Source organism: Sinohyriopsis cumingii, chromosome 6, assembly GCF_028554795.1.
Source record: "Sinohyriopsis cumingii isolate HCF-2022 chromosome 6, ASM2855479v2, whole genome shotgun sequence".
NCBI classification, from domain to species: domain Eukaryota; kingdom Metazoa; phylum Mollusca; class Bivalvia; order Unionida; family Unionidae; genus Sinohyriopsis; species Sinohyriopsis cumingii.
Genome location: NC_142966.1, coordinates 57,156,490 through 57,172,183, shown reverse-complemented (window position 1 = coordinate 57,172,183; position 15,694 = coordinate 57,156,490). Strand labels below are relative to the sequence as shown.

The window sequence follows — 15,694 nt, the reverse complement described above, 5'->3', positions numbered from 1 at the left end:
AGTAGTTTGGAGCCAATGAACCTGACCATTTTATAGATCGAACCGTGTTATAAGCAACCAGGTCAGTTAGCTGAAGAAAATGATGCATTTACCCACAAAAATGGAGAGGGGGTGCAGGTAATAAATGTGGGAACAGACATACGTGCTTCATTGGCACAGTTACCATCTTATATCCATGTATATTATATGAGAAATACACCTGTACTGAAAACAGAAGGCATATAAAATATTTTACTTTACTTAGTGAACCAGAAATTGGTACGTATACATGTATACTGTTTATATATACATGTCTAATGTATAGCGTGAAGAGTATCAACACTGTACTCACCTGCGAATCTCATCACATACATTGAATCCACAATACAAGTAATTCCATTGAAAATATGCACACACAGAGATTTAAAATATTCAATAATTTTGTCACAGGTACATAAACATTTTTCCTACAAAAAGGAAACTTTCACGGCACAGCAAATGTGTTCCAGTCATGTTGGAAAATGAAACATGCCATCAGATTCCATCCATTGCTTTTATCTAAGTTTGGTACTGACTTCATTTGAAGAAAGTTTCTTTGTTTTTATTGAAGATTGTAGTCTGCTTTCTTTCATGAAGGGTCCATGCATTATTGAAGTCACCGCTAAAGGACATCTTTTGATAACCAAACAAATGCCCATTTCTTATTGTTGCAGCAACATTAAAAATAATTGTATTGCATGATTGAGACTGATTTTATTTCCATTTGCTTAGCACATTTTCATAACCATTGGTGCTTCAAAGGTAATCTGTTTTCTTCAAAATTTCAGCAAACAATTTTATCTGGGTACATTTTAAAAAGGAAGTGGCCATCGTTTGATCGATTGTAGTAACTGTTCCTCCCTGCCTATTGAATAGACCAACAAGTAAGATCTTGAGGTGGAGTGGGGTCTTTACATTTGGGGTAGCGGAGTGATGCTACCTTCAACGCATGCATCAGTAATTTTTTAAAGTGGTCAACGGACAAAAGAGACACAAGTATTCTGGTTGGATAACAAGGATTACTACAGAAAATGTGAAGGATTTAATTCTGAGTAAAGACAACAGGAATTTTACTTAGCATCCACATACAAATGACAGTTTACGTAAATATATTAATTACCAGAGAGTGGCTGAAAATCTGATGAAAGATAGATTATGAGATAATGCCTCGTCCGGTTGATCTCCGCTACAAAAAATGTCAACAATAAAAAAGCGGATATCTCACAACATACAGTACTCATGCTAGATGTCAACAAAAGCGAATTATGATATAAAAATGCACAGTTAAGTTGGTTTGCCAATATGGACAAAGAATTTGTTTATGTAACAATCGATACATTTCAGTGCATTTTATATCCAGCTTGCAACTTCCTTTCATGGGGCCTCTGAATTTCTCCACTCCAAATCAATGATTGTATATACAAGTTTAAACAGCCACAATGTCACCAATAAAAATTAAAATATCGCCAAATGGTACGTTTTGCCGCCAATAAGGAAACAAAAATTCTCAATTTGTGACATTGGTGAAGCCCTGCGCGATCCCTGAATAAACTTTTTACATGTTATTTTTCGTACTTTTATGAAGAGAAAACTATTTTTTCGTGTACAAGAAAAATACATATAAATTTTCAGGAGCCATGCCAGTCATTTTGCATTATTCTTATGCGATCTCTTCCCCAAAATGATAATACACTTGTTGCAGGGTTTTTTCTTCGTACTTTTAAGAAAGAATTTTTTTTCATGTCCAAGAAAAATACATGTACATGAAAGTGCAAGAGCCACACAATGACCGTGTTATATCCGAATTGTGTTATAACAGATATGCTATAGCGGGGTCACACCGTATTTATCCTGTGGTTTATTTGATCCTATATGAAAATAGTGCTACTCAGACATCCAGTATGGCCACCACAGCAGACAGCTTGTTATCATGACATGTCCTGAATGGACATCATATCAACATGGGGTTTTCGTTGAAGGATTATTTATGATGTTGGTCATAAATGAAAATGGTGCCAATCTGACACAGAAGTGATCTTAAAAATCTTTTCTCTGCTCCTGAAAGGAAAGTCATTTTGACACCAAATTTTCACCAGATGATTTGTTATGATGTCTGTTGGTTCTAAATGAAAATGGTGCCAGTCTGATGTCTAATAATCTTGAAAATCTTGTTGATGCTACTCCTTCTGACTTGATGGTCAACATGAGGTTTTCATTGAAAGACTTTTACAACCTCTAGTTGATACTGATTTTATGTCCAGTATCACCACCGTGGCAGCCATCTTGGAAGTATTGTTATCCATTTTCCTTCTGAATGATTTGTCATATCGACATGGTGTTTTCATGAAAAGACTTCTTGGAGTATCTAGTTAGTCCTAAATGAAAATGGTGCAGCTTGCTGACACCATAGCTGTGTTTTGAGAATCTAGATAAGTCTTGAATGGATGGTCATGTCAATATGGGTCTTTTTTTGCTAGAAGACTTCTGGTGATGTCTGGTTGGTCCTAAATGAAAATTATTTTATAATTTTTTTAAATGAATGAATGTTCATGTCAGCATGAGTTTTGGACTGAAAGACATACAGGTGATGAGTACCAATCTAACAATCAATATGCCCTGATGGAAAATCTTGTTTTCACTACTTCTGGATTGCTGGTTATATTGGCATTGTACTTGCAACAAAAGACTTCATGTACTGTCAGTATGATCCTGTATAGAAATGGTGTGCATGTGATACCCAATATGGTCACTGTGACAGCCATCTTGATAATGTTATTGTTATCCAAAATGGAAAATCATATCAACATTGGGTTTCACCATCAGATGAGAAATACATGCCTTGTTGATCCTTAATTAAAAGGGTGCTGGTCTGATGTCCAGTATGGTGGTCATATTGAAAGTCATATCATTGCTACTTCTCTTAAATGGAAAGTCATTTTGGTAAGAAGAGGTCTTATGGTGTCAATTTGATCCTAAATGGAAAGGGTGCAAATTGACCCTCAATGTGGCAACCTTGGTGGCCATCTTGAAAATATTGTTATATCTACTCCTTCCAAACAGATAGTATTAATATCAACATGGGGTTTTCGACAAGACTTCTTATGGTACCTAGATAGTCCTAAATGAAAATGGTGCAAATCAGTCACAAAACCATTATGGCTGCCACAATGGCTGTCTCAGATTTATTTTTGTTGCTACCCCCACCCCTCCCCAATGGATGGTCATATTAACATGGTGTTTTCACAAACAAATTTAAATATCTGCTTGGTTCTAAATGAAAATGGTGCCAATCTGACATCCAGTATGTTTTCCACAGCAGCTAATTTAAAATTTAGTTATAGATGAATAATATCATAAATGGTTTCAACAGTCAGGAGTTAAAAGAAAGAAATGGTCTTATCTTAATTCCTGGAAATCTTTTTGCCTAAGAGTATAATGGTCCCAGTGAGGGACTTTTGTTGAATTATTATTTTTATTTTTAATTAATAAAAAATAAAATATATTTCAGATTATATGTTTGAAGGGTACATTGGCATTAATATTCACAAAAAGGGACATGATTATCAATAATTTACAATTTATGTTGATCCCTTTCATCCTGCTTGTTGTATATTTCATTAAGTCCCAAAGCCATCAACATTTGAGGTTTACTGTGACGCAGTTTTCAATCCTTTTTAACTAGATACAATGTTCTTGTTTGTTGTTGTTTTGGGTTTAACACCATTTATCAGTACATGACAGGCAATACATGGCAGCCAGTATTACCAGTAGAGGAAGAACCCAAGAAAACCTTGAGAAGAAACACGTACACACAGGAAATTACTGGCAAGCTTTCTTACATGGCCATGTTGGCTGAGCCTGTGACAGGTGAGATGGCAATGATAGGGTAATGCGAGTACTTTAGACAACTCAGCCACCAAGAGCTGCACACAAGGTTCTTCACTCATTTTCTGTTAACATATACATGTACTTCTTCACCGCAAAATATTTAATATACCCAATACAAGCCACTAAGCCTACTTTGAATGATAATGACAGCTACGTTTTAATGTGACCTTTTTAAAAAAATAAACTCGAAGACCTCATCTCTTTCAGTATTGAAGACTGTGGTGCATCAAAGGAATGAAACTTGAATAATTTATTTTTCTTAAACTCTTTCATATCCAAATGTATATGAACACAGCCATCATAATGGCTCACAAAATACAGAAAACTGGTTGATCATTATATCAAATTCCCCTCTTTAATCACTTTCTTGACACCGTTTGATACATTGAATCAATTACCACCATGTTGTGTCGGGGGGGGGGTATCAAAAACCTGTGACTGTCCATACCTTTGTGAATTTTTGACACTACTTGCACGCATGCTTTATAGCTGTGCAACCATTTATTTGTGCTGAGCCTTGCACAAAGATTTGTAACATTTGTGTATCTTTAGTATAGTCACCATACTTTCTCGTGCACGATAAAACCATGAAAAGCATTTATAATGCAAATTAAACATTTTATTCTTCTATAGGAATTAAGTTTAAAAAATCTATTAATGTTATTCTACTATTTTTATATTTGTCGTCTCAAAAGAAAAACAAATTACCAAATGTAAAGATCTTGTTCCAATATTACTCATGAAGTAGGGGCCCCAAGTGGCCGAGTGTTCTAAAGTGCTCACTGTTACAGATCATTGCCATCTCACCTGTCTATGTGGGTTTGAGTCTCAGGTTCGGCCAATGTGGGTACGTGAGAAAACTTGCCAATAGCTTCTTGTAGATCGATGGTTCTTTCCGGGGTTTTCCCGTGTTCTTCCTCCACCATTTATACTGGCCAACACGTATAGCCTATCTTGTGCTGAAAAATGACGTTAAACCCTACAACAACACCTCTTGAAGTAATATATATCCCACAAAGCATACTTGGGAGGTACCAAACATGTAGTATCACTCTACAGCACACTAGTGGCCATCTGTTGTTAATACACACACACAAACACACTGTATATATCCTATGTTTCTCCTGGTCAGAACCGCTCTGGTTGCCTTTGTGGTTAGAGCGGATGCAGGAGGTTGTGGGTTCGATCTCCAGCCAAGTCATACCGAAGACTTACAAAAATGGTACTGACAGCTGCCTTGCTTGGCGCTCAGCATTAAGAGGTTAGTGTTAGGACTGGTCAGCCTGGTGTCAGGATAATGTGACTGGGTGAGACATCATCATTTATGTCTGTGGCATGATGCCCTAGTGCTAGACATCACTATAAACTGCCACACTGCAGACATCATAGCGATATGACTGAAAAATTGTTAAAGCTACATTAAAAATCCAAGTCACACTCACTCACACAGGGATTACACACTGCTGGGATCATAGCCAGATACATACATTCACTAAATTTTGTCCACCGAGGAGTGCAATACATTGTGCAACGATAAGATTTGAACAGTCTAAGTTGGATTTTCAAAACAATTTCTTAATTTACGTTGAAGCATGTTTGTTTGAGTACATAAAACTCTGTAATATCTCTTCATATCCTCATCATCTGACTGATTGGATTTTAAAATATGACCCAAATACATATAACTATTGACATTGTGTGAGACCATTACCATTAAGTTGTACTAGGGGAGGAGATTGCAATTTGAAAAAGTTGACTGAAAGACAATTCATATCGGATTTTGTGTATTAAAGACGATACCATTCTCAAATGCATTCATTAAATAAGGAAGGTGAAAGAACATCCCTGCCTCACCCCTTCGTTTGCATGGAAGGAGCTGGATACTACACTTGCCCAACGCATATAATACAACTGTTTGCCATACCAGTTAAATGAAATACGAACTATGGTGACGGGTATTTGAATTATCAATATCAAGAAACTTTTTAAAGAGTGTCCAATGACTGACCCATCGAGTGCCTTACTAGCGTCTAAAAATAACATGCATACACGTATGCCATGTTGTAGGTAATAGTTGAGAGTTTCATTAAAGGCATAATTATGTTGATTGTTGCTTTTTAAAACCAAACTGATCATCGTAGATTGTGACTTCACATCGTTGTATTATAATAATTCGAATATTTTTTAAATATAGTAAGAGTAATATTTGTGTCAGGTTACCAATTTTATTTTTCAGTAGCGGGATAATTGTAATGTTCGTGAAATCATTTGGAACAAATTTACGTCTAAACATACAATTAAATAAAATCATCAAAACAACATGTAGTCTACTATCGGAAAATTTAAATTCTTTCAAATATAAAAATTCTCAACCTGGATAAATACCCTCTTTGTAATATGAACACTTGTGATACGTCCAATGAAAAATGTACACAAACCCTTAGGTTACTTGGTGTAACTCCAACTTCAAGCTTTTCAAAAAGCTCATTTTCTTTTTCTCGCTCCACAGATTATTTTGTTCCTAATGCGTAAGAGAGAGAAAGAAATAAAATGAAAGCAGATGACATTTCCACGAAATTGTGTACTTTGTTTAATTCATTTAGAAAAGGGCGAGACTACTAACATATTTTTCTCATTATTTAATGATTAATCGGCAGAAATTCATCATTGATCTAGAAAGCACAGAAATAAATATTTTTAACCAACTGTTCAAACTTGATTATATAAGCGTATTAATGCGCGATGGACAGAACATAATTTGATATACCAACTATATACGGGGGTGGGAGGGAATAGTTTCAAGTTTACAAGTTAAACAAGTTTATCAAATATCAGCACGTGAGATCACATCTGCAGGTTTAGTAAAACCATTTATTCTGACTTTTTTCAATTTATGATACATTTAAGAAAATCGTATCTGTCAAAGAACAAAAAGCTGGCTGACTGTCAATTTAAAAAAAAAAATCCTTTCCATGAATATCTGCATATTTACGATTATTACTGTTGGTCATTTCTATTGGCACGTAAGCTTGTGAATTAAGGAAGTTTGTAAAAATGGACCTAAATTGGCCAGGATAATGTGCCACAAAACCATTGAACTTAACGTGGATAGTTAGCAGAGATACGGCTTGTACAAAGACAAATGTTGTCATTCTAGAATTCTGATGTTCGATCTATCATTTCTATCCGATCGAGAGAAAAAAAATTGACTCACTAGAGTTGGTTAAGTTAATTCCTGCGTAAATAGTACTACCATTTTAGTTAAATGGTTACAGAGATCGTTTGCAAAAACATAATATTGAATTTCTTCTATAAGTAGATAATGTATAGAATTAAACAAAAATTTGGTAATACAAATACATGAAATTAAATTACATGAGTTAAACGTTTTGCCTATCCATTGAACAATTCCTGCAATCCATCATATCAATCTTCTCGTTCTTATTTGTGTTTTTTTTTTTCTTCTTCTTCTTCTTTTCTTTTGGGTGGGGTGGGGTGGGGGTCTTTGCTGTCTTGTATTCCTCTCTGCTTGTTTGCAAATGTATATATATCTTCGCATTAATGCATGACACTTGTCTCCGATTTTGAACTGATGAGCATGCATTTTGTTTGATTTCAAAACATAATGTTAAAGTGAATAGATAATTAATTCATCCATAAAGTATATGCCACAGTAAATATAAGTCTTGAAATATGCTACTTTCGTATGCATGCCTACATGTCTAATAGGTCAGAAAACGTATTGCTTTTAGTTACCCATGTATAGCAAAAGAATGTACTTTTATATACATATCCACATAAAATTGCAACAAAATAAATTCACTTTCATGTTTTCCAACACGACCATAAAGTTTAACATTTATTTTGTTTTGTTTCGACTAACTTGTTTCAAAGATGGTTACAGTGAAGCACATCTGAATCGAATCGGCACGGAATTATGCTTACACTGATGTTCCCTCACAAATTTCCCTCATTTGCTCTGCAATTATTTTGTATCAATCACTGATATTTTAATCTGCGACGATTTAATCTGGTTCTACTTTGTCCATGGTCATGTTATAAAACTTAACCTCGTTCGGGTTGGTCTCTTCAACAACAGCAAATCTGTCTTCACTTGAACTGAAGCTAATCAGAAGTGGTCTTTTAAGTGAGTCCAGAAGGATTTTTACAAGGTTCCCTTCTTTGCCAACCTTATGGATCGTGCTTGCCCAGTAACCAACAACATACATGTTTCCCTCAGAATCTACAGTGACTCCCTTTGGGCCACTAATTGGGTAAACAAATAGTGACCCAGGAAGTATGCTTCCATGTTCATATTTAAGTGCTGTGACATTGTGGTTGTTATAATCAGATACATAAATCGTGCTGCTGTTCGTGTTGAATGCGAGGAACTCTGGCTTCGAGAAACGGTTGGCTTTGATGGACATCTTTACTTCGCCCCCATGTGTGATAACTTTCACTGCTCCGCTGGTGAAAGAAACGATAAGGTGATTCACGGCATTGCAGATCCCAATGCATCCCTTTTCCGTGATGATAAATCCGGCAGGCGTGACTGTGTCACTGACGATGAAGAACTTTATCTTCCTTTCATTTGGGAACGTTACAGCACACTTGCTTTTATCCATGAAGTCGAAGTCCCAGGGAGCATACTGGCAAGTGACGCTGCAGGCTAACTGGCCCTTACTAGCAAACAGTTTCAACTTCTTGTTGGCATTATCGGCTAGGAACACTCTGTCGTCATTCCAAATTTTCAAAGCTGTGATTAAGCAGTTGTTGCCGTCATTTTTAATCTTGGCGTTGAAATTGCGGTCTTTTATTACCTTTCTGTTGGGTATTTTCACCTTTTCAGTCTTTTCAATCTTGTCTGGGATGAAGACTGTGTGCTCCTTGGAAGGCGGGGGCGGTAGTAACGGTGTAGGTGGAGGGGATGGGGTCGCTGGACGACCAGGAAGACTCTTTTTCATTTTGAAATTCCCGATGTCATTTAGAGTCTGGAGAGCTTTTGAGACACCGTCGTCCTCTTTATAGACATATGACACAATGGCAGCATTTTCCTGGACCTTTTTCAAACCAGCAGTATACTCCCCAAGTTTGCTCTTGCCCTGATGAAGGATGATAAACTTCTGGTCTTTCTTTCCTTGCTTTTCAAGCGCGGTTATCATTGTTTTAAGATGCTCAACGGTGCTTCTGAGGTTGTTGCAAAAGGTTATTTGGTCTTCCATCTGTTGAATCTCCACCTTGTGAACGGCATTAAACCTTGTCAAGATTGCTGTCTCCATCTTCTCCACGTGTTTAATGATTTGCTCCTTCGTGCTGGCAACCTTCTGCAGAATTTGATTTCCCTGTGCCTGTGTGCTCTGTTGAGATGCCTGCCTTTCCTTTTTCACCTTGTCAGATTCATTAATAAGGGCTTCTAGATCTTTGACCAACTTTACTGGGTCTATTTCCTGTTCGGGTTTCTCTTTGGTCTCTTCCATCACCTGCCCTATGGGGTACACCTTAGAGCACTTCCTGTGCTTTGATGCCACGCAGTGAACGCAGCAGGGCTTCTCGTGATCTTTACAGTACATTTCAAGCTTACCGTCAGAATGTTCAGTGCACATATCCGTATCCTTCATAACATTTTTAGGGTTGCCTCTGACTTCTTCGAGGGGTTCCACAACGTGATCTTTCGTGGCCTTCATCGATTTGTGGCATCTGGAGCAGTCATCACACAGGGCTTCTGTGCAGTTTTGGCAGAAATGGAGCGCCACTTTTGACCTGTCGCTTTCCTTACACGGGTCGCAGAACTCAATCTCGTTGTTGGCTGGTATCAACTCCATCAGGGTGTTCACTAAATGATTTACCGGATAATTGGCTGCCCAGTCCTCCACCTTAAGGCCTGGCTTGGGAGCATAAGCCACTCCCCTGCATACTGGACAATGAATTCCCACCAAGTTCTACAAAAGATAATATGAGACATGCAATGAATATTATACAATTTTTCACACATGGACAATTTTAAGATGAACGCTTAAAATAGATATTATCTTGTTTTCTCTTTTTCTTTGTATCTGTCTCTATACATGTCATTAACGGTGTGAGTTTTTCAGAACACACACACACACACATATATCTTCGGCTTATCTGCAGCATATGACACAAACGACTATGATGTATTACTTCACCGTCACAAGCGTGAATTTAGTATTCGTGACACAGCCATACAACTGTTCAAGTCGTACTTAGTGGAAAGGTCACAAATATATCCTTAAATGGAAAACATTCCAGACCAGAACATCTGTGCTTTGGCGTTCCATAAGGTTATGTTATAGGTTCCTTTCTATTCATTTACACACTCAACCCCTTTCAAGTGAATGTCATACAATCATCTTCCATTGTCTCGCCAGTTGCATGCTGTTACTCAAATATACAAAGCTGGTCACCCAACTGAAGTTGATTCGACCATCAGAGGTGTATAGAAAAATATTTCCGATATGATGTCGTGGACGACATGTAACAAGTTGCACATGAATGATAACAAAACCAAAGCCATTCTGATCACCTCATAAATACTCTCTCATTCATATACTTTACCTCGAGCAATCAATATAGCAACAACAACATTCATACAATATGTATGAAAACAAGGTGTCACTCTTGACAGTTCTCTCTCACTGTACTCTTGACTCTCATTATGAATACATGCAAGACTGCGTATCTGGAAATGAGACGCATCAGCTCCACCCGCAACTTGCTTTCTAGTAGCGTCGAGACACGAGTATTGAAATTCTCTATATCTGGTTCGTCTCAATACTTAATTCAAAACCTCAAAAAGTTCAAAACACTGCTGCTGAGATCATCCTAGGGTACAAGCAACCGAGCACTCAATATATATATATATATATATATATATATATATATATATATATATATATATATATATATATATATATATATATATATCCGTATTATCGAGTTCATCTACTTATTATGGAATATATTGATTGTAAGTATACTGTAAAGCAATAATCAGTTGGGGCTTTAGTTGCATCTAAAATACCTGGGCTATAATGTAATGGTTTCGAAAATTACAATAGCATCTCATTTTATGTTGTGGTTGGTAATTTAGTCATCTATAAGCGAAGAATAAAACTATTCATTTTATTTTTCTCACTTACCTGTGTCTTTTTATTTTCCTCGATGGTTGTTTTAATGTGGTTGTTCAGGCAGGCCTGACAGAAAGTGTGTAGACATGGTAGACATTTGGGACTTTTAAGCTTTTGCAAACAGATGGCGCACACAAGCGACATCTTTAACACCTTTCCATGTTGTCGTATCGATTCCGCCATTGTATAGCTTTCCTCTTGTACTTTCTATCAATAATGTCGTAGTACATGCACTCCTCGAGGTTTCCCAGAATAAAAATTCTGTCAGTAAAGTTCCATTGGATGCTTTGCGACTTGTCGACAAGATGCCTTGGTAATTCTACACGTGTCCTCTCTTCAAATACGTCTAGAATGAAAGCCTCTATAACAATTAAATCATTCATTGCGCCTTTGTTTTCAGCCGTGACCCACCAACTACGTCATGCATTTCTAGGTGTAAATTAACCCGTGATTCACAGTAACTAAGTAAAATATTTGTCTATCTGGCTAAGTTACAATAAAACAAAAGAAGGCACCATGACTTCGATTGTATATTGCTTTGCTTGAATAAATTCAAACAAACTGAACAAGTACGTAATTCTTGTAAAAGTGAAATCTTAACAACGTGGCAAAGGGCTATCTGATATATAAAGCTGGAGATATATTATATCAGTAAGTTCGGAAAATGTGCTTATTAAGAGTTCCAGTGGAACAGACGACTATTTCAGTCATTATTGCTAAAATATCTTGTTTAAATGTACCACACTCAGCATTCTATGAGCTTGACGAATTCTGGAGCTACTGATGTTCAGAGATGTGTCAGCCAAATGGTTAGGATCTTCGTTCGCAGAGAATGTTCATCTTTCTTTTAGCTTTAAAAGTCCTTCAGTCAAAAATATTTCCAACATTTAGTGATAACGTAACAGAAAGTTTGCTTCTCATTATTCGCAGGGTCCAAGTAAGAGTTTGTAATAACTCCAGTCATTTGTTTATTTAAATATGCACACACATGTTAAAATGTGAAACAATTTTTAGTTGATTATGCTCACACATTAAGAAGATTCACGGAAGCAAGTCACTCTGTTTAGTAGCAACGGAAAGGGAAAATGCAGTCACTAAAGCGTTGAATTTGGAATATCTCATCGTCCATTCAAAAATTTCTAGTGCAATATATTAGGGGTGCACAATCCGTGGCACGCGGGCCGGATCCGGCCCACGAACGTGTTCTGTCAGGCCCTAAGAGCAAATTAAAACAACACAGAAATCTGGCCCGTGAATAGTAATTATATTAAAGAAGTTAGTGTTTGCGGTCCTCGAGTGGTCTTAGAAAATGCAGTCTGGCCCTTTGAATTGTTGCCAAGAGAGTTTTATAGGGGAAAGTCCTTGCATTAACGGTGGATATATTTAAAATGAGAGAGAGAGAGAGAGAGAGAGAGAGAGTGTGTTCTTGCCCTCTGAGAAATTAAATTGTATTCTTTTGTCCTGAATATCTTCCATACTCACTCCACCCAACAGCACAAGGTGACGCGAATCGTGCCTGAACGTTCCAGTAATCACCAAAAAGAAAGCCCAACTTTCTTCACGACTAAATAATGCATTTCACACTATCGAATGCCATTATCAGGTTACACATTTTTCGACTGGTCCCCTCGTTAAAAAGAACGTGGAGTTTGGTATTCCATCTACCCCCCCCTCCACCCCAAATAAACCAACAAAATAAATAAATATAATAATAAAATATGAGCAAAAACAAAACACAAAAGACCACCACAGCGCAGTCGGTCGGACGATCGCTCACTTCTGACTCGGAATACAGAATGCTGGCTGATTCGGACTATGGCTGATTAGGCCCAGATTAGGCTGAATCGAACTATGTGAAATATTATAAAAGCCATGGAAAACACATCCTTGATTTTTTTAGTATTTAGTGTTTCCGCAAACATAGTCAGAAAATGTATAACGTTAATGTTAAGTTTTAAATTTACAACATATAGTTGTTAGTAAATTTCTGGCTGAAATCAGAACAAAAGAGATATGATGTATATTATTTGGACTGTGTAAACAGCAATATATATATATATATATATATATATATATATATATATATATATATATATATATATATATATATATATATATATATATATATATAGTTTGAATTAAAAGCATTTTGAAACTTTTCATCAATCGAGCCAGTATGGCCACTACCAACATACCAACAACATTAGATAGCAATTCATATCAATTTAACCCTAATTTTCATTAATTCCTCATGCAAGTCGTGATTTCTTTCGCGGTATTTGTCAGTAAAAAAAAAAGGTTTTAAAATGGTAAATTTATTGATACGTAACACGAGAATGAAACGTACTTTACTGGTATCGTTAAATTTGTATTTTTTTGAGACAAATCTCTTTGTTTGTGGACACCACGCATCCCCGTCCCAGGATATATAATTCGTTGTTTGTGGACACCACGCATCCCCGTCCCAGGATATATAATTCGTTGGCGCTTTAGAGCTGCCACTTCGATGATTTAAATATAATGGGTTTTGTGTGTTATTATCCATGTTCTCCGGTTTCTCAGTGTTTATGTATTTTCCCGAAGAAAAAAAGAAAAAAAAATTTGAAAAGTAATTTGGAATTGTTGTCTGTTTTGTTTTTTAAAATTTGTTTCCTGCAAAAAAATATTAAATGTTAGGTTCAATACCTGTACTTCTTTGTTTCAGGCGTTTAGACAAATTTAACCAGTTTATGTGCTTTTTCCCATTCGCTTTTCGATTTTCTAATCGTCAGTGACATCTCCCCTGGATTTGGTTTGAGATTGATTTTGTTCATATTTTTTCTCCCTTTTATGAAGTGCATATGATGTTACAATTGTCGATCGTGTAATAAAACTCCATTCTTTTTTCTTTTTCTTGTTTATTGGTGTAAAATCTTTATGGTTCGTTCTTTGTTTAATAAAGAAAAAAAATAGAGGATCTTTTGTTGTTGTTGATGCGTACGTCTCTCTCTCTCTCTCTCTCTCTATAGAAGCAGTAAGTCAACTTAATTTTAATTTTGATCTCTGAAACACTTTTAAATATTCAGTTTCAGGCACATAGTAATGCAATAGACAGTTAAAAACACACACACACATACACACACACGCACACAAACGCGCATTAATTCAATCCTTATAAACCATATTAATATATTTGATATTATGTCTATATATCCTTAGTAAATTGAACAAATATTGAATCTATTATTTCATACATTTGTTATCACTTTTACTTTCTATGACCTTTGGACAACAACCCCCCCCCCCAACCCGACGAAAAATCTAGATCCGCGAAATAGCGGAAAGAGCGTACAAGAGTTATGTAGGACAAAAAGGGTAAATATTTATCTACAAATAATAGTAAAAAAAAATAATGGTAGTCTCTCGAGTCGAGGAAGACAAGTTGTACGATCTCATTCAACGGTGGACGCGCATGTGGCCCCTGAGTCCAAATTCCGATGCACACAGGCGGTTGCAGGTGGGGCATGGGACACCGGTGGTTGGTGGTATTTGTGATACAGTTCTGTGACGTCTCTCCCGAGTTTCAGCAAGACGCTGGCGGCGGTCATTCTCAAAGGTGTAACAGGCTTTTTCTGGTCAGCGCTCGCCAAGGCTTCTGTCTAAGGCAGCGAGCTCGAGCTGGCGGGGTTGGAGGTCTGTCCATTTGATGTTCATCTTGAGGTTGTCTTTGTACCTCTTATGAGGGCGGCCTTGGTTTCGGTTTCTCTGGGCTAGCTCGCCATAGAACAACTGCTTTGGGATTCTGCTTTGATCCATGCGGATGACATGGCCAGTCCAACGAAGCTTGGCCTGGATTAGTTTGGCTTCGATGCTTGTTGTGTTGGCTCTGTCAAGGACTTCCTTGCTGGCGATTCGGTCCTGCCACTTGATCCGCATAATGGATCTCAGGGAGCGCTGGTGGAATTGTTCCATCTGACTGATATATCTTTGGTCGAGTGTCCACGTTTCACAGCCATACAAGAGAGACGTGAGGACAACTGCATTGTACACTTTCATCTTTGTTGACAGGCGTATGCCCTTGTGCTGCAAAACCTTGGTTCGAAGTCGTCCGAGTGCTTGACTGGCTTTTTGAGTCCTCGCAGTGATTTCTTTGTCCAGGGAGCCGTCACTAGGTATTGTGCTGCCAAGGTATTTGAAACTGTCCACATTCTTCAGCTGCGTGTCGCCAAAGGTGATACAGGGTTGTGAGGGGACAATGGTTGGGGCGGGCTGGAAGAGGACTTCTGTCTTTCCTAGGCTGATTGTGAGTCCAAATAAGTTGGAGGCTTCAGAGAATCTGTCCATGATTGCCTGTAGGTGAGTCTCTTCATGGGCCATGAGGGCACAGTCATCTGGAAAGAGTGCTTCAGTGATGAGTCTTTCTAGCGTCTTTGTTTTTGCAGCTAGGCGACGGAGATCAAACACTGATCCATCCAGGCGATACCTAATGTAGATGCCAATGTCAAGGTCACGGATGGCATGGAACAATACCTGTGCGAAGAAGAGGTTGAAGAGTATCGGAGCAAGTACACAGCCCTGTTTGACACTATTAGATATTGGGAATTTCTCAGAGGGTTCACCGTCTGAGAGAATCTCTCCAGTCATGTCAACGTGGAGGAGCC

The 15,694-nt window shown here is 37.4% G+C and overlaps 1 protein-coding gene across 1 annotated transcript; it reads right to left on the bottom strand.

Moving 5' to 3' along the window:
* Positions 1–6,467: 6,467 nt before the first annotated feature.
* LOC149797011 (uncharacterized) lies at positions 6,468–11,447 on the bottom strand. The gene is made up of 2 exons (XM_089961668.1): positions 11,067–11,447; positions 6,468–9,845 (listed from the first exon to the last, which is right to left on the bottom strand). Exons 1-2 carry the CDS (start codon positions 11,235–11,237, stop codon positions 7,932–7,934), a joined length of 2,085 nt encoding a protein of 694 aa, XP_089817794.1. The 5' UTR covers positions 11,238–11,447; the 3' UTR covers positions 6,468–7,931.
* Positions 11,448–15,694: the final 4,247 nt, after the last annotated feature.